Source organism: Lepidochelys olivacea, assembly GCF_965140295.1.
Source record: "Lepidochelys olivacea isolate rLepOli2 genome assembly, chromosome: 6".
NCBI lineage: Eukaryota > Metazoa > Chordata > Testudines > Cheloniidae > Lepidochelys > Lepidochelys olivacea.
This window is the reverse complement of record NC_140416.1, coordinates 56,077,929-56,094,548: the sequence shown is the minus strand read 5'-3', so window position 1 is coordinate 56,094,548 and position 16,620 is coordinate 56,077,929. Positions and strand designations below refer to the sequence as shown.

General features: G+C 45.2%; 1 protein-coding gene across 4 annotated transcripts in view; it reads left to right on the top strand.

The window, feature by feature from the left end:
• The window catches only part of AMBRA1 (autophagy and beclin 1 regulator 1), a 199,969-nt gene that overhangs the window by 24,275 nt on the left and 159,074 nt on the right, over positions 1–16,620 (top strand). For 3 of the 4 annotated variants that reach the window (XM_084631220.1, XM_084631221.1, XM_084631219.1), the window contains 4 exons: positions 196–379; positions 1,162–1,334; positions 2,253–2,319; positions 5,510–6,972. In XM_084631220.1, the coding sequence (XP_084487346.1) occupies positions 196–379; positions 1,162–1,334; positions 2,253–2,319; positions 5,510–6,972 (1,887 nt within the window). Of the gene's footprint in view, positions 1–195; positions 380–1,161; positions 1,335–2,252; positions 2,320–5,509; positions 6,973–16,620 lie in introns of those variants that run through there. The other variant, XM_084631222.1, reaches the window with a different exon arrangement.

Here is a 16,620-nt window from a genome sequence, read left to right as displayed (position 1 = left end):
CTCTCAGTGACAGAATTGAGGGGGCTAGATTTCTAAAATGTGGATGTACCTGAGTCTGGGCTGCATCTGCATATTCTTAATACAAATAATAAATAATAATAATACTCTGATGGAGCTGGTTGAGTTAACGAATCATGTTGTTTGTCTCTCTTCTCCACCCTCCCCAGCATTAATTCTATCCTTTCCTTTTCCCAGGACCCTTATGGCTTCCACCCACGTGAATCACAATATCTACATCACAGAGGTGAAAACGGGCAAGTGTGTCCATTCTTTGGTTGGACATCGGCGCACACCGTGGTGTGTGACCTTTCACCCTACTATCCCGGGACTCATTGCTTCAGGGTGCCTAGATGGGGAGGTTAGAATCTGGGATTTACATGTAAGTCTCTCCTGAAACACATAAGTGGTTAGTATTTGTAGTGCAGCAGTTTTGTCTGCGCTTGAGGCACCCAATCTTTGCCCAGCTGAGAACTGCTCTGGCGCAGCTTTCTGAGAACTGTACCAAATGTGTTACAACGGAACAGATTGCAGTCACCCTCCTGTCTCATATGGAGATGAAACTCCTGGAGACCATAAAGTTCCAACAAACTTTTTAGTTGATTTAAACACCCACGCCACATGGCATGCTGGCAATTGTCTCCTCTCCAGGCCACACATCTGTATTGATGAGTGGTGTGGGCCATATTTCAGAGCTCCATAGGGCTCTGATTGGGGCTCACCCCCTCTTAGTTCGTTTAAAAAAAATTTGCTTTTCTGTTGCTGGTCTCATGGGGAATAACGTGCACTCTGCCCTAGGAAAAGTGCTATGCTGTTTTTGTTTTCTCCACTGGTGACTTGCCCAGTGGTTGATGCACAGACAAATGATCTGTTCTGTCTAGCAGAGTGCTCTGGAGTGTGGTGTTCTACAGGTGACCTGAGGCACAACTACCTACTGTGTGTCTGTGGTCACTGTTGCCAGGCGTTCTGTGTGCTGGCTGTAGAGTCAGACGACAGTGTAAAGTGAGAGTCGATGATGACTTTTGTTGCAGCAGAAGTACAGCAGTTCCATGCTATGTGTGGAGTTTTGGGGCTGGTTTGGGTCTGTGGCATTGACAGAGAAAACTTGTTGCCTAAAATTGTTGTGTGTTAATTAGCTGATGATTTCCCCCTTTCCCACTCCAGGGTGGAAGCGAGAGCTGGTTCACAGACAGCAACAATGCCATTGCATCCCTGGCTTTTCATCCTACAGCTCAGCTCCTGCTGATTGCAACAGCCAATGAGATCCATTTCTGGGACTGGAGTCGTCGAGAACCCTTTGCAGTGGTGAAGACAGCCAGTGAGATGGAGCGAGTCCGGTGAGTGCTCATTCCCAGGAGAGTAGAACAGTTGTACTTCCAGCATGAGAAATGGCATAGTGTGGGGGAATATGTAGCCATTTCTCTGGGGCAGAGGACACTCAGAAGGTAACTGCCCCTCCACCCTGACCTTGGTTTCAGCTACTTGGAGCATTGTTCTCAGTGCTCCTGCTCAGTTGGTGGATCAGTGGCTGTGAACAATAAAACTAAAGGAACAAGATTAGATCGGAAATACGAACAAATATTAGTTAGGCGGCTGTTTGCTATGGGATCCTTCCCAGCTTTGCCATAGGGTTGGCATTTGTAAGACTGATCTTCAGATTTCACCAGCAACACAGGGTTAAGTATGATTGCTCCTCAGATGGGAGAGACGGATACTATGGGAAGAGAGCTTCCTACCCTTGGAGTCCGTACTGAACCAATACTCCAGCATGATGCTAAATGGTGCTATGCTGCTGGAGGTTCATTCTTTTGAATGACTAAAAAACATGGTCCTGACAAAAATCCGTGGTCATTAAAGATCCCCAGGCACTTCCACAAGAGATGTTAACACCTCTTTCCTGGCCAAATTCTAGGGTGCTTATTTATGTTGCCATAAATTTCCCTAGCAGTTTCAGCTGGATATGGGAACTGCCTCTCCTAAACTGTTGCGTAGGATTGCTGCATGCTGTTTGAACAGCTGCAGTCTTCACCTTGGAGAGAGCTGTATTTAAGGGGTGGGTGAATACTTCTTAATACATGACATTTTTGAAGGACTTTGGAATACTTCAGAATGAGAGGTGCTGCTATAGAAATGTAAAACTTCCTACTCGAATAAACCTGTGTGTGTGAAATCTGTTACCCCTGGAACATCTGGTTTTCTCTGTCAGTGTGAAATGCCAACTGACAACTAAGCCTCTGACTCTGTTCTTGTTTCAGGCTGGTACGGTTCGATCCCTTGGGACACTACTTGCTCACAGCGATTGTCAACCCTTCTAACCACCAGGTGAGAATAATATCAATCAAGGAGCTCTGTGCTAACCAGAGCTTGTTGCTCGGCAGCCTGATGCTTTGCTTAAAATTGGATGCCTTCCTGAGTTCAAAGTTCTGTGTCTCATCTAAATTGGTCGTGTGCACACTGTTGTGTTATGCTCAGAACATGCACATGAGACTTTACTTTTAGTCTCCCAGCCCCTGGTTGTTATAGACAGTGACTTCCATTCTGATCCGGCCGCAGGATGCGGGGCACCAGAGCCATCCCTGCTACGTTTGCAAAGGCCTTCTTGGCACTTTTCATGACATCAGACTGAAGAATTTTGCTGCAACTTCACTGCCCTTGATTAGGCTGTAGAACTGTTAGCCTGAGCCCCACAGGGGTTGAATCTGCCAGGTGTTGGCTGACGTATTGTGGAACTGCAAGGTATGGGGTTTGTCAGGGTCCATACAAGGCTTCCTTATGGATTAGGGGCTAGATAGCTTCATGCAACCCAAGGATAGTGTCTCTGCTTTCCTTTTGGAAGAAGTTTGTGTCCTTATTTGTCTGTGGGCTGTAGCTGGCTTCCCTTTGTTTAGTTACGTTTATAAAATCATAGACATGTAGACCTGGAAGGGACTTCAAGAGGTCATTAAGTTCAGCCCCCTACACTGTGGCAGGACCAAGTAAACTTAGACCATCCCTGACAAGTGTTTGTCCAAACTGTTCTTAAAAACCTCCAATGATGGGATTCCACAATCTCCCTTGGAAGCTTATTCCAGAATGTAACTACCTTTCTAGTTAAGTTTTCCCCAATATCGAACCTAAATCTCCATTGCTGCAGATTAAGCTCATTACTACTTGTCCAATCTTCAGTGGACATGGTTGAAAGTTGATCACCATCCTTGTTATAACAGCCCTTAACATATTTTGAAGACTGGAATCAGGCCTCCCCTCAGTCTTCTTTCCTCAAGACTAAATGTGCCTAATTTTTAACCTTTCCTCATAGGTTAAGATTCTAAACCTTTTATCATTTTTGTTGCTGTCCTTTGGGTTCCCTCCAGTTGGTCCACACTTTTCTAAAGTGTGGCACCCAGAAGTGAACACAATACTGCAGCTGAGGCCTAACCAGTGCCAACTGGAGTGGGACAATTACCTGCCACTTCTTACATACAACATTCCTGTTAATACACCCCAGAACTATATAGCTCTTTCTCCCCCCCCAAAAATGCATCACATTGTTGACTCTCGTTCAATTTGTGGTCCACTATAATCCCCAAATCTTTTTCAGCACTACTATCAGCTACCCAGTTATTCCCCATTTTGTAGATGTGCATTTTTTTCCCTCTCTAAATGCACTATTTGCACTTGTCTTTATTGAATTTCATCTTCTTGATTTCAGACCAATTCTCCAATTTGTAAAGGTCATTTTGAATGTTAGTTCTCTCCTCGCAATCAACCCCAACTTGGTGTCCTCTCCAAATTTTATAAGCATACTCTCCATTCTGTTATCCATGTCATTGATGAAAATATTGAATAGTACCGGCCTTGGAACTAGCCACTGGGGGGCCCCACTAGATGTGCCCTCCCAGTGTGACAGCAAACTATTGATGACTACTCTTTGAGTACAGTCTTTCAATCAGTTGTGCACCCACGTCATAATAATTTAATCTATACCATGTTCCCTAGTTTTCTGATAAGAATGTCATGTGGGACTGTGCCAAAAGCATTATTAAAATCAAGATATATCTCATCTACTGCTTCTCCCTGTCCACTATGGAAAGAAACCATGTCAAAGAAGGAAATTTTGGTTTGGCATGATTTGTTTCTTGAGAAATCCATGCTGGCTCTTCCTTATAATAACACCATTAACTTTTTTAGTGCAGACTGAAGCAGAGTAAGTATTAAACACCTCTGCCTTCTTGATGTTATCAGTTATTAGCTTTTCTCCACTAAATACTGGACCTAGGCTTTCCTTCATCTTTCTCTTGGGCCTAATTTATTTAAAGAGCTTCATATGCTTTTTATGTCCCTTGCTAGCTGTAACTCATTTTGTGCCTTAGCCTTTCTAATTTTTGTCCTTCTATGCTTGTTGTATTGTCTTTTCTCCTTCTTAGCAATTCAGCCATGTTTCTATTTTTTGTAAGTTTCCTTTTTGGTTTTCAGGTTATTAAAGAGCTGCTGATAGCACCATGTTGGCCTGTTTCTGTTCTTCCTAATTTTTTCACGTCAGGATAGTTTGCAGTTGTGCCTTTAATATTGTCTCCTTGAGAAACTGCCAACTCTCCTTACGTTGCCTTCCCAGCTCCAAGATTTTTAAATTCTGGGTTTTTTTTTAAGTTCATTGTCCTTATTCTTCTGCTGTCACTTCTTCTTTTCTTTAGAATCATGAAATCTTTGATCCCAAGTTGCCTTCCACCTTCAGATTCACAACCAGTTACTCCCTGCTACTCAGAATCTAGTCTAAATTGACTGTTCTGGTTATTTCCTCCACTTTCTGAAACAAGAAGTTGTCCCTGGTACATTCCAAGAAGTTACTGGAAATATCCATATTAGTTTTCAAACAGCTCACTGTGAGGTTAAAGTCCCCCATTCCTACCAGGTCTTGTATTTTGGATATTTGTGGTGTTCTAGAAATACCTTATCCACCTCCTCCTCTTGATTTGGTGGTCTACAGTAGACCCTTACCATGATGTTACCCTTTATTTCTCTTCCCTCCCTCCCCCCCCCCACTCCCCACCTTTTACCTTCACTCAGACTTTCAACTGATCTGCCTCTCACCTCCTTCTGGACCTCAGAACAAGTGTATATATTCATGATGTATACTGCAACACTTCCTCCTTTTTCCCCTGCCTGTTCTTCTTGAACAGGCTATACCCCCTGTTCAATATTCTAGTCATGAAATTTACCCCATTAAGTGTCCCCAGTGTACCCAATTAAATCCTAATTTATCTTATTTACTAATACTTCCAGTTCTTCCTGTTTATTCCCCACACTGCTTGCATTTGTGTATAGACATCTAAGATGTTGAGTAGATTTCCCCCCACTGATTTCCCTCTTGTTGCTTTTATGATCCTATTGTAATTTTCCATGTCTCCCCCCCCCCCCCCCAAACATCTAGTCCTTTTTTATGCCTATCTACAGGCTTTTATCACCTGCCCCCTTTAACACTACTGTGGGGTTCTGCTGTGAGGTGACTGAGCTCTGGTGATTTCCCTTGCAGAGTGACGAGGAGGTGGAGATCCCTGTGGATAGCACAGATATGCCACATTATCGCCAGCGCTCTATTCTCCAGTCTCAGCCTGTGAGGCGTACGCCCCTCCTCCACAACTTCCTGCACATGCTGTCCTCACGCTCCTCTAGCATCCAGGTGGGAGAGCAAAACACTGGGCAAGATTCTGCCACGCCATCCCCACCACCTCCGCCACCCCCACCACCTCCACCACTGCCTCCAGCCAGCGAGAACACCAGAGCATCAGCCTACACCAGGCTCCGTGAGCGTGTCAATTACCCCACAACAGAGTGCTGTCAGCACCTGGGGATGTTGTGCCTTTGCAGTCGATGCTCTAGTGCAAGACTTCCTTCTTCTCTCTTCCCGCACCAGGAAAATGCCCCCTCCACTTCCTCTGGGGCCACTGGCACTTCCTTTTCCTCTGTGCAGACGGAGCCATACCAACCCCCAGAGCAGGTGTCCACAACGCAGCAGGAGCAGGGTCTGCTTAACAGGCCTTCTGCTTTCAGCACTGTTCAGAGCAGCACTGCTGGTAACACCCTACGCAACCTTAGCCTGGGCCCCACTCGCAGATCCCTCAGTGGACCCTTGTCAGGCCATCCCTCCAGGTACCAGTCTGCGAGAGAGATGGCATCTGGCTTAGGAGGGTCCGACTGGACTAGAACAGTGCTGAACATGGGCTCTCGCTCGGAGTTGGAAGCCATGCCTCCACCTAGAACCAGTGCCTCTTCAGTGAGTTTGCTGTCAGTGCTCAGACAGCAGGAGGGAGGTTCCCAGTCCTCGGTGTATACATCTGCTACAGAAGGGAGGGGCTTCCTGGCACCAGGGGCTGAAGCAGACAGCAGTGGTAGTGCTGGCCCAAGCAATCCAGCCAGCATCCGCAATGAGCTCCAGTGTGACTTGAGACGGTTCTTCTTGGAGTACGACAGACTTCAAGAGCTAGATCAAGGGATTGGTGGGGAGCCCAACCAGTCGCAACAGGCTCAAGAAATGCTCAACAACAACATTGAGCCTGATAGGCCAGGTCCCTCCCACCAGCAGACTCCACATAGCAGTGAAAACAATTCCAATTTGTCTCGGGGCCACCTGAACCGCTGTCGCGCCTGTCACAATCTGCTGACCTTTAACAATGACACACTACGCTGGGAAAGAAGCACACCCAGCTATCCATCAGGGCAGGTCCAAAGCACATTTGATGGCGTGCCACCAAGCAGCAGCCAGGCGCAGCCTGCAGAGAGAACCGAGGGCAGAGCTCCTACCTCTAGCAGGCTGCAGCTGGGAAGCTCTTCCAACCCGCAGGAGGAAAGGACTGTGGGAGTGGTCTTTAACCAGGAGACAGGGCACTGGGAGAGAGTTTACAGCCAGTCAGCTTCGAGCAGACCTGGGAATGTATCACAGGAGGCCTTAAGCCAGGAAATGCCTGAGGAAAGTTCTGAGGAGGATTCGCTTAGGAGGTAAGATGCATTTTTTCCATTGCCTTCCTCTTCAGTCTGCTATTAAACCCTTCCCATCTAGTCTGAGCTGCCTGGTGCTTCCAGAGTAGACCTTTTCATGATTTGGTCATTTCTTTGGCCATCTGTCATCTCAAAGATGAACTATCCCCCTTCCCCACAATCTTCAGTAGGCATTACTGCTGTATCAGAGGTAACTTCTGAAGGTGTGTCTGTGGGGAGGGATTAGGGAAGAGATCCTTCCCATTAAAGGGAAGGGTGGACTGTCCAGAGGGTGGAGCAGGGAGAGAGGATGTTGAATAGTAATTCTATTGGGCAAACTGTGCTCTCGGGAGTGGTCTGACTGAGACACTGCTTGGAATGTCTGGGCATGGAATGTACTGCAATGTCCACTTTACAGCATGCAACCGATCTACTATGGTGACTGCAGCATGGGCCATGCCCACCCTGGGGATTGGCACATAGCAATCATGAACAACAGCAGTGATAGTTTACTTCCTCGGAATAGTGTGACCTATGAAGAGTGGGCCCAGAGACTGCAACCACAGGGGCGGGAAGGTGAAGGCTTTATCTTGGAGCTACATTAGGGTGGGCCTTGCAGCAGCATATCTTATCTTAATGGGGGAGGATTGCACTTCCAGGCTCGTTTTGAATACATGACCTTTATTAAACCGATGCAGTTCATATTCGTACCATGAGAAACACTGCTTCTTGTGGCATTGAGCAAGTAGGTAACTGAAAACCATTTTCAGAGCCTGCACCTTTACAGAGAGCCCATTATGCTGAATCTGGCATTCAGAGTTCAGCCTGAGAGTATATCTGTGCTCTGCACAGGAGGGTCATATTAATCACCCCCAAATGTAGTATTTGCTGTACTAGAAAGTGAGTGTCTTACAGACTTCAGATGTGGCAAGTGGAGCAGAGCAGCTCAGCTGAATCTGCACTTCAGACACTGTCTGTGCTGGCTCCGATTGTTGGTCCAGCCACTCTGATATATTACACAGGAGTTGCCATGTTGGGTCAGACCGATGGTCCATCTAGTTTGGCATCCTGTCTGTCAATGGCTTGTACCAGCCACTTCAGAGGAAGCTTGTCTAATCCTTTCTCCAACAATGGCTATTGCCTGATGCTTTTAGAGAAAGGTGAAATCTCCTACTTTGATGCATGTAATCAGCTGAGCAGTATTGTTCATCGGGATGTTTGATGGAAGGAAATCCTCTTCTTTTCCTTCTCTCCGCAGGTAATCAGCTTATTCTCAGAAGCAGGAGCTGTGATTATCTCAATTGTTTATTTGTATAGCAGGTGGTAGTGGTGATGAAATTAGTCTGCTCTTTCTAATCTCTGCCCCAGTTTTTGACTGTCTATATGAGTGACTCCCACAAGTTGACTGCATGATGATGGTTACTTCCTTTCTTGGTCTAAATTTACTGGTCCTTGATTTTAAGTAAATGCCCTCTGGTCTCATAGGACAGAAGGGAAAAAAGACCGGATTGACTAGTTTTTGTTGCAACATTATAACTTTGAAACCGACACTCAAGTGTGTTTTACTCATCTCCTTTCTTGGCCAAATAATTCCCCTCTCATAATATCTCCACTGTACAGCTAACTATCTTAACAGGTTTCAGAGTAGCAGCCGTGTTGGTCTGTATTTGCAAATAGAAAAGGAGTACTTGTGGCACCTTAGAGACTAACAGATGTATTTGAGTATAAGCTTTTGTGAGCTACATCCAATGAAGTGAGCTGTAGCTCACGAAAGCTTATGCTCAAATACATCTGTTAGTCTCTAAGGTGCCACAAGTACTCCTTTTCTTCTAACTATCTTAATATCTGTTCTCTGGGCCAATTCAGTGGTGTGTCAGTAGAAGTAATGAGGTGAAATTTAAAAAAAAAAAAGGCTCTCAGAACACTCTGGCAATGAGATGTAATAAGCTGTTCTATAGTCCTTCCAAGGGGAGGGATTTTGAGCCTCCTAATGTGTTACTTAAAACTGCACTGGAGCACACACCATAGAGAGCAATCCTGCTCTGGTTCCCGGGGGGGATTAGTTGTGACCTCTTAAATCTTTTTCATCTCTGATTCCTGTGCTTCAATTTGGGCTGTTTGAGCTGTCACAGATGGTTGTTACTGCTGCACTGTGGCTGTAGCAGCTGTGCACAGTCAGTCACCCAGTCAGTCATTCACCTGTGCAAACAGATGCTTCTTGCCAAGGTAAATGAATTTGGAGTAAGCAGTCTAATGCTTGGACTTGCTTTGGAATTCATTCCATGGGATTCCTATGGCAAGGAGCCCTGGCTCAGCTCCTGTTAGAAGACACTGCTAAGACGCCAAACTAGGTACCGTGCTTTCTTGTATGTCCCTGTCTCCTGCATCTGCCATGAGACTCTTTCTCCTTCAGGGCTGTTCTTGTGGGTTCATTCACACTTAACAGGAAGTGAATGTGAACCATAAAACAGTGGGGCCAGAGTGCTGGATTGGCTGAACAGTGGGTATAAATCAGCATTAAATGCTTTATGTAGTTAGGCTGGAACAAGCCCATTTGGCTGTTAAATCAAGGAAGTTTCATAAAATCTTGTTACCAAAAAAAAGGGTAACCCCAGAGTGGGGTGGGCATCCTACAAATACCCCACTCCTCTTCCCCCTCCCCCCCATTCACCATCCCCAAATTTACAAATATATTCCTATTCAGAACAGTGGCAAGCCAGCTAATGCTCACCCACTAATTTGCCCTTTCCAGTCATAGGATGGACCCCCACCCAACCTCCCTGCATCCAGGTCTGGTGAGCACCAGAGCCCAAGAACAGGGAGCACTAATGCAGGTTCTTCATAACTGAATTCTAGGCCCCCTTTCATTAGTTGGTTCAATTCCAAAGGGGTGCAGGACACCTCAAAGACCATAACAGATTCCTGCACAGAGGCTCGCGTAATCTAAACTATGTAATATAGTGAGCAGTGGGGGTGGGAATTGAAATGGAGCTGGGAGGATGAGGACTGCAACGGCAAGAGAACAGCTATACATAGCAATCACCTTGTTCTCACAAAATAAATGTACTTGGGTTTGTGGCTAGAGACCACAAAGTATCAAGGTGCAGATTAGGGCTAGAAGAAATCCCTGTGCTAGCTAGTTAGTTGGTTTCTCATAATTTTGTTCACTTTCCTGTTTTCCCCAGCAGCTGTCACTGTTGGGCAGTCGAGTTCTACATGCAGTTTGTCAGGAAACCTAGGATAAAGCAGGACCAGAAGGTGGAGTGTGTTTCATTCACCATCTGTGGGTGGGATCGATTTCCTTGGCCTAGCTTGTCTGGCACAGAAGTAACTCGCTAGGGAAGTCGTTGCTGCAGAGGGTCAAAGAAGTTAATGAGTAATTAATGAAGATTGGCCCTTTCTGGGTTCTGTTGCTGCCCTTGGGCCAGGTCGGGAGTGAAACATTCTGCTTTTTCTGATGGTGCTGGGCTAATTAATTTGGGCTAATAATGAGGACATTAATAAGCATCTAATGAGGTTTTCCCTGACTGACAGCTCTGGCATCATTTGTTAACAGGGACATGTTGCTGAGAACTCCATTTAGCACAGTGTATTGGCTCTCTCACTTGGCTTGGTATGACAACAGGACAGGATGGGACAGGACAAGCAGCCTGACCGTTGCATGCAGCTTTCACTTTCCAAGTGCGTTGATGGGGGCCTTCTGTCAGGGCTCAGATCTGCACTTTTAGCTGCTGTGTGATAAGCTCAATGGTATGATAAGAATTTGGGAGGGAAAAAAAATTCTGGAGGGGGGATTAGAGAGAGAGTGTCATTGACTGCCCTAAACGGTAGTGGGTGAAATCTGGGCTTCAGTTTCTCAAGTATTCTCCGGGTCAGTGCATTTGATAGATACTATATTTGTCAAGTATACTTCCACCAGGTATTTTCTCTACCTGTCTTGGATATCAAGGTGGTGGGAGTCTTTGAAGTATCTGAGTGCTGACATGTGAACTTCGTTACTGTATCAAGTGATAAAGGAGGTTGTTAGCAAAAGCTGAATGAAGGGGAAAATAATTGAGCCACAGTTGAGTTTGTTCTCTTTTAACTTCCTGATAACCCTCAAGATTGGCCTCTTTGTTCTAGAATTTTAGTGATTGAAAAGTCAGATTAAATTCTGTTCAAGCCATCCCTATCAGACAGACCAATGGAGGATTGTTACTTAAAAACTGCAATAGTGGATGAGGGAGATGGTCCATCTAGCCCAATAGCCTGTCCCTGAGAGTTGGCAGTACCAAATTTTTCAGAGAACGGTGCATGAAATCCTTGGAGTGGACTGTTATGGAAGTTTCTTCCTAACCCTCATCAGTAGGGCCCTACCAAATTCAAGGCCATGAAAAATGTGTCATGGACTGTGAAATCTGGTCTTTTGTGTGCTTTTACAGATTTTACAGGGGAGACCCGCGTTTCTCAAATTGGGGGTCCTGACCCAAAAGGGAATTGCAGCGAGGGTCACAAGGTTATTTTAGGGGAGTTGTGATATTGCCACCCTTACTTCTGCACTGCTTTCAGAGCTGGGCAGCCGGAGAGTGGTGGCTGTTAGCCGGGCACCCAGCTGTGAAGGCAGCGCCCCGCCAGCAACAGTGCAGAAGTAAGGGTGGCAATGCCATACCATACCATCCTTACTTCTGTGCTGCCACCTTTAGACCTGGGCAGCCAGAGAGTGGCAGCTGCTGGCTGAGGGCCCAGCTCTGCAGCAAGCAGCACAGAAGTAAGAGTGGCCATACCATCCTTACTTCTGTGGTGTTGCTGGCGGTGGCTCTGCCTTTGGAGCTGGGCTCCCGGCCAGCAGCCACCACGCTCCAGCTGCCCAGCTCTGAAGGCAGTACAGAGGTCATGGTAGCTGCAGTACTGCAACCCCCCCCCCACACTAACATTGCAAACCCCCCCCCCCCCACACACACACACACAACTCCTTTGAGTCAGGACCCCTAAAATGACAACACCCTGAAATTTCAGATTTAAATAGCTGAAATCATGAAATTTACAATTTGAAAAATCCTATTACCATGAAATTGACCAAAATGGACTGTGAATTTGGTAGGGCCCTCCTCATCAGTTAGTGGTTGTCTTTTATTCCCTGAATTAGAAGGGTTTATATTCCCCCTTATTTCTTTGTTTGATGTAATTGATGATCTAGCTGTTTATATAATTGTCTAATCCTTCTTTGAATCTGATAAACCTTTGGCTGTACTGAAATGTCCCTTTTGGTCTCATCTTCAGAGTTTTGTATACAATAGTTTTGTTTTAAAGATTTTCATGTGAATTTGATGCTGGTGTAAGGTGCTGGCTTGATGACCTCCAAGGCCAAAGTCTGCTTGCCCTGCTGCTTCTGTTCTAGGAAAAGCTTCTGCCATGTGCTGTCCCCTGCCATTTTGCCTCAAACCTGACCTAGTGAGACCAATCCTAAGAAGAGTAGAAAAACAAACCAAAAAAACCCTCAGTCTCCATGGCGCCTTTGGCTACTCCTCACATGATCAACCATCATGAGTCTGATTGTGGTTTACCTATCTTGGCTGGATTTGGACTAGCAGTCTATAGATGAAACAGGCGCTTTATCCCATGACCGGTGACCTGAGCCAGCCAGTCCAGTTTGAATTGACTCCTGTGTTGGTGCTTCATCCCTTCCATGGGCATGTCTACACTGCAAACTTAAGTCGACCTATGTTAGGTCAACTTCTAGCCACTGCAGTAATTACTGTGGTGGTTCACGTCCATACTACCCTCCTTCTGTCAATGATGCTTATCCTCACCAGCACTTCCACTGACTTAAGAGGGGCCGTGTAGGGGGCTGAGAGCCAGGGCTCCCAACTCCATGCACAGCACCCTGCTGAGAGCCCGACTGCTACCTCGGGCTCTCGGCTACCCCTGCCTCCTCCAGGAGTCCAGTGGGGAGCCTTGGTGCAGGCAGGGAGCTTGGGGGCAACCCAGCTTGGAGTGGGGAGCCCGGGGAAAGCCCAACTTGGCTCACAGTGGGGAGCCCCTCACCTGCCCCAGGATGACAGCCCAAGCTGTGAGCCAGGCTGGAGCTATGAAATTGACAAGAATGACAGCCAACCACGGATGTAAGTAACCCACAGTGTCTACAAGGACACTGCATCACCCTACCTACTACGACATAAGCTCTACCCCTCTGGTGGAGGTGGAGTTGTTATATCAGTGTAGTAAAGCACTTACTTCAGTGGGAGCAAGGCTAGAATGTGGACACTGATAGAATTAGATTGACATAAGCTGCCTTACATCAGCCTAATTTGGTAGTGAAGACCAGGCCCAAGAGGAAACTTTTTTTTTTTCATTGTCTAGATCCTACCATTAAGAAACTTGGTCTGTTATTCAGCCCAAGTTTTTTTCCCCACTCCTCTTAGTCATGCCCCCTCAGACCTTGGCATAATTAATTCCTTTCCCTGTGTTAGAAGAGGGAGCATAAGTTTTCCCTCACTCAGCTGTTTGTTTTGGCAAGTAGGGAGTTTGGAAGGGGAATAGATTGGAGATTACAGAAAGAGAAAATAAGAGATGTCATGAGGAAAAATGAGTTGTCAAATCTAGCTTAAACCCCCAGCAGTCTCACTGACCCAGATAAAGGTTCAGCCACACATTGGGATGGTTTGTGACTTGGGGGATCTATTCACACTCCTTCCAGCTTTTCCTGAAGCTTGAATCTGGGTTTGTGTTAGAGAAGCCAGCAATATGTGACATCTCAGACTCTTGTGTAAAATAAGCTGCCTGCTTAGACTGCAGGGTTGATCAGATTAAGGTGGGAGGGAGAGACTTGCTTTTATCTGTGGACGTTGCGTGTATGAAGATAACTGCAACTGTAGGCAGACTCTGGAGAGGGGCGGTCTAGACAGGCTGGTTAAAATAAATTAAAAGTTGGATTTTTGAAAATGCATCTTTTCAAAAATAAACCTATTTGAAATTGTCACTCCATGTTAAGGCCTACATTTACATTTTTATTGACATCATTTAAATTAAATTTAAAAATATTCAAGCAGCACATATTTGAAGTTTTAAAGAAAGTCAAACCATTAAACTAGTGGAAGTCACTGGTTAAAAACCTGGAAACAGTTTGTTGAAGTGCTAAATCAGCATTTGGCACAGTAGCTGCTTCTGCAGGTGCAGAGTATTTTCTTCAACTAGTTCAGTTCAATGACTAGCTCATTCAGAGTTGAGAAACCAATTAAATTGCCAGCTGAAGAAGCAGGAAAGCTTGTTTTCCTCTTCCAGTCTTAATAAACACAAGGTAGGAGAGGATAAGATCTACTAGTTCTAAATTTTGAAGAACATAATGACTAAAACCAATCAGTTTCACTAACTACAGATAATACAGTAGAACCCCATTTATCTGATCTAATTGGGAAACATTGCATAATCAAAAATCCGGATAATTAGGAGAATGGGCAAAGAGCTTCAGCCCTAGGTGGCGGGGCTTCAGCGGTCAGCTTGGTTCAGTTAATATGGAGAGCCAGGTAATGGAGGTTCGGATAAATGGGGTTCTACTGTACTTCCTTTGTTTAAACAGTTAGTGTTAAATGCAAAATATATTTTGATAAATACTTTTCTTTTATATCAGCACATTTAAGGTAATTTTGTTTAACTAATAACTTAAGAATGCTGCTCTTGTGCATTCTTGATGGAATTCAAATTTCCAATTACAGCTTGACACTGACCACAAATAAAAGACCATAATCATCTAGTAAATTAGAAATACGTCATTCACCCTTTTCTAACATAAAACATGTAAAATTTAAGAATATGGATAAGCTGTATAATTACTTAAGTGTGTATAGATATAGCATAGTCTGCGGGTTAACAAAAAGAAATACCAAATTATACCAACCAATGAGAATGAATTTTCTTTAGGAAACTAAAGTACATATGCAAAACAAGATTAAGATTGATTATTTAAATCAAGGTTTCCTGCTTGCTGATTTATGTCATGATTAAAATTGGTGGTTTAAAACACTGACTTAAACCAATCCACCTGGGTTTTGGATAAGATTTTGTCCTCTCCATTCGGCCAGTGCTTTAGGCACCAAGTGGCTGTGGTCCGGATTGTGACACCAGTGCTGCTTGAGCTCGGATGCGAAAGTAAATACGAGCATGAAGTTCAGTGCATTAACTGCCTGCACTCCCCACAAGTGTTTTGCCAATGTGTGTCTTTCCCTTTCTATGGGACAGCTGTGAATGCTTTTCATGTTCCTGATGGGAGATGAAGCCAAACCCTCTTAAGCTTTGTCTGCTGCTTCTGGGGTGCTGTGCAGAGCTCAGGAGCAGTATTGGGGGATGAGAAGATGTGGGAACGAGTTAGAGAGAGTCATGTGCTGGCTTGAGAGTACTGACTCTTCTGCCCATGTCTCCCAGTTCCCATGTTTTCTGTGCTCCCCTCAGGAACATGCAGATTCCTGTCTGCAAATGTCTTTTATGCCTTGAGATCTGCAAAGAAACATCTCATCCATCTAGTTTCCCTTTAGATTTCCTAGACTTTATTTGGTTTCCATATTGCCTTCCTGCCACAAGGGGGTAATGTTGCTGCTGCTCACTGCTTTCCTGCAGCTCATTACAGTATCCAAATGTCTCTTTGAATGCCTGTAGAAAAGAAGAAAATGTGGTTTGAGACTCCTTTTCCCTGAGTCCTAAATTACAGCTTCTGTTCTCAGTTATATGGGTTTGCAAGTGTTTCCCATTACAGTAGAGAAAAAAAATCTATGGGGAAAATGTGTGTCATGGATAGGGAGTGGGAAGGAATGTGTGGTGTTGGCTTGTATGTGAAGGCTCTGTTGGGAGATCAATAGGGTGACCAGATTTTATAGGGACAGTCTCGATACTCAGGGCTTTGTCTTAAAAAGGCGCCTGTTACCCCCCTCGCCCCCATCCCGATTTTACGCTTGCTATCTGGTCACCCTAGGCTACAAGGAAGAAGCAAGTGCTTTGCTTCTTTAATGAAAGTGGGCTCATAGAATAAAGTGAGTTAGAACTACAAAAAAAACCCCATCCAATGCCATTTAATTTGTCGTGCCCGCCACACCCCTGGCCCTGAGGGCAGGGCAAGCGTGTCCCTATAGTCTGTATTCTCTAGGGCTTTGCTCACTTTAAATAGCTTTCACTCCTTCCCTAGGAGACTGCTCTATAATCCATGTTAAGTGATTTTTTCCTCTTGTCTGAGGAATGCCTGGCAGCTTGTGATAGAGGCTGGCTAGTCACCTTTTAAACGGAGTTGTAAATATTCTCCTTGCCAAGTCTGTCTTGAACAATTACGTAGATCTGTAGGCATGCCTCTCATGTCTCTAGCCTCGGGGTACATTTATGTTAAAAATAAGCAAGCAATTCTTCCACCTCACTTCTCAAGCCCAAACTGCAGATAAGGCAATGATTGTCTCAGGCTAGGAGCAGTCTGGTGTTTAAGCCAAATTGATAGAGAGGGAGCAATCCTGCTTTTACCCAACCAAGGGTAACTATTATACATAAAATGGAGCAGAATACAGTCACTCTTTTACACCTTGATATGGAGGCAAAGCCAGTAGAGTCTGAGTCCCATCATGTAATGCTTGATGCCAATGACCAGACCACTCCGATCAAGCTGTGGCTTGTAGTTGACACCTCTATATATCTATGGACGCAAGTATCAACTGATGT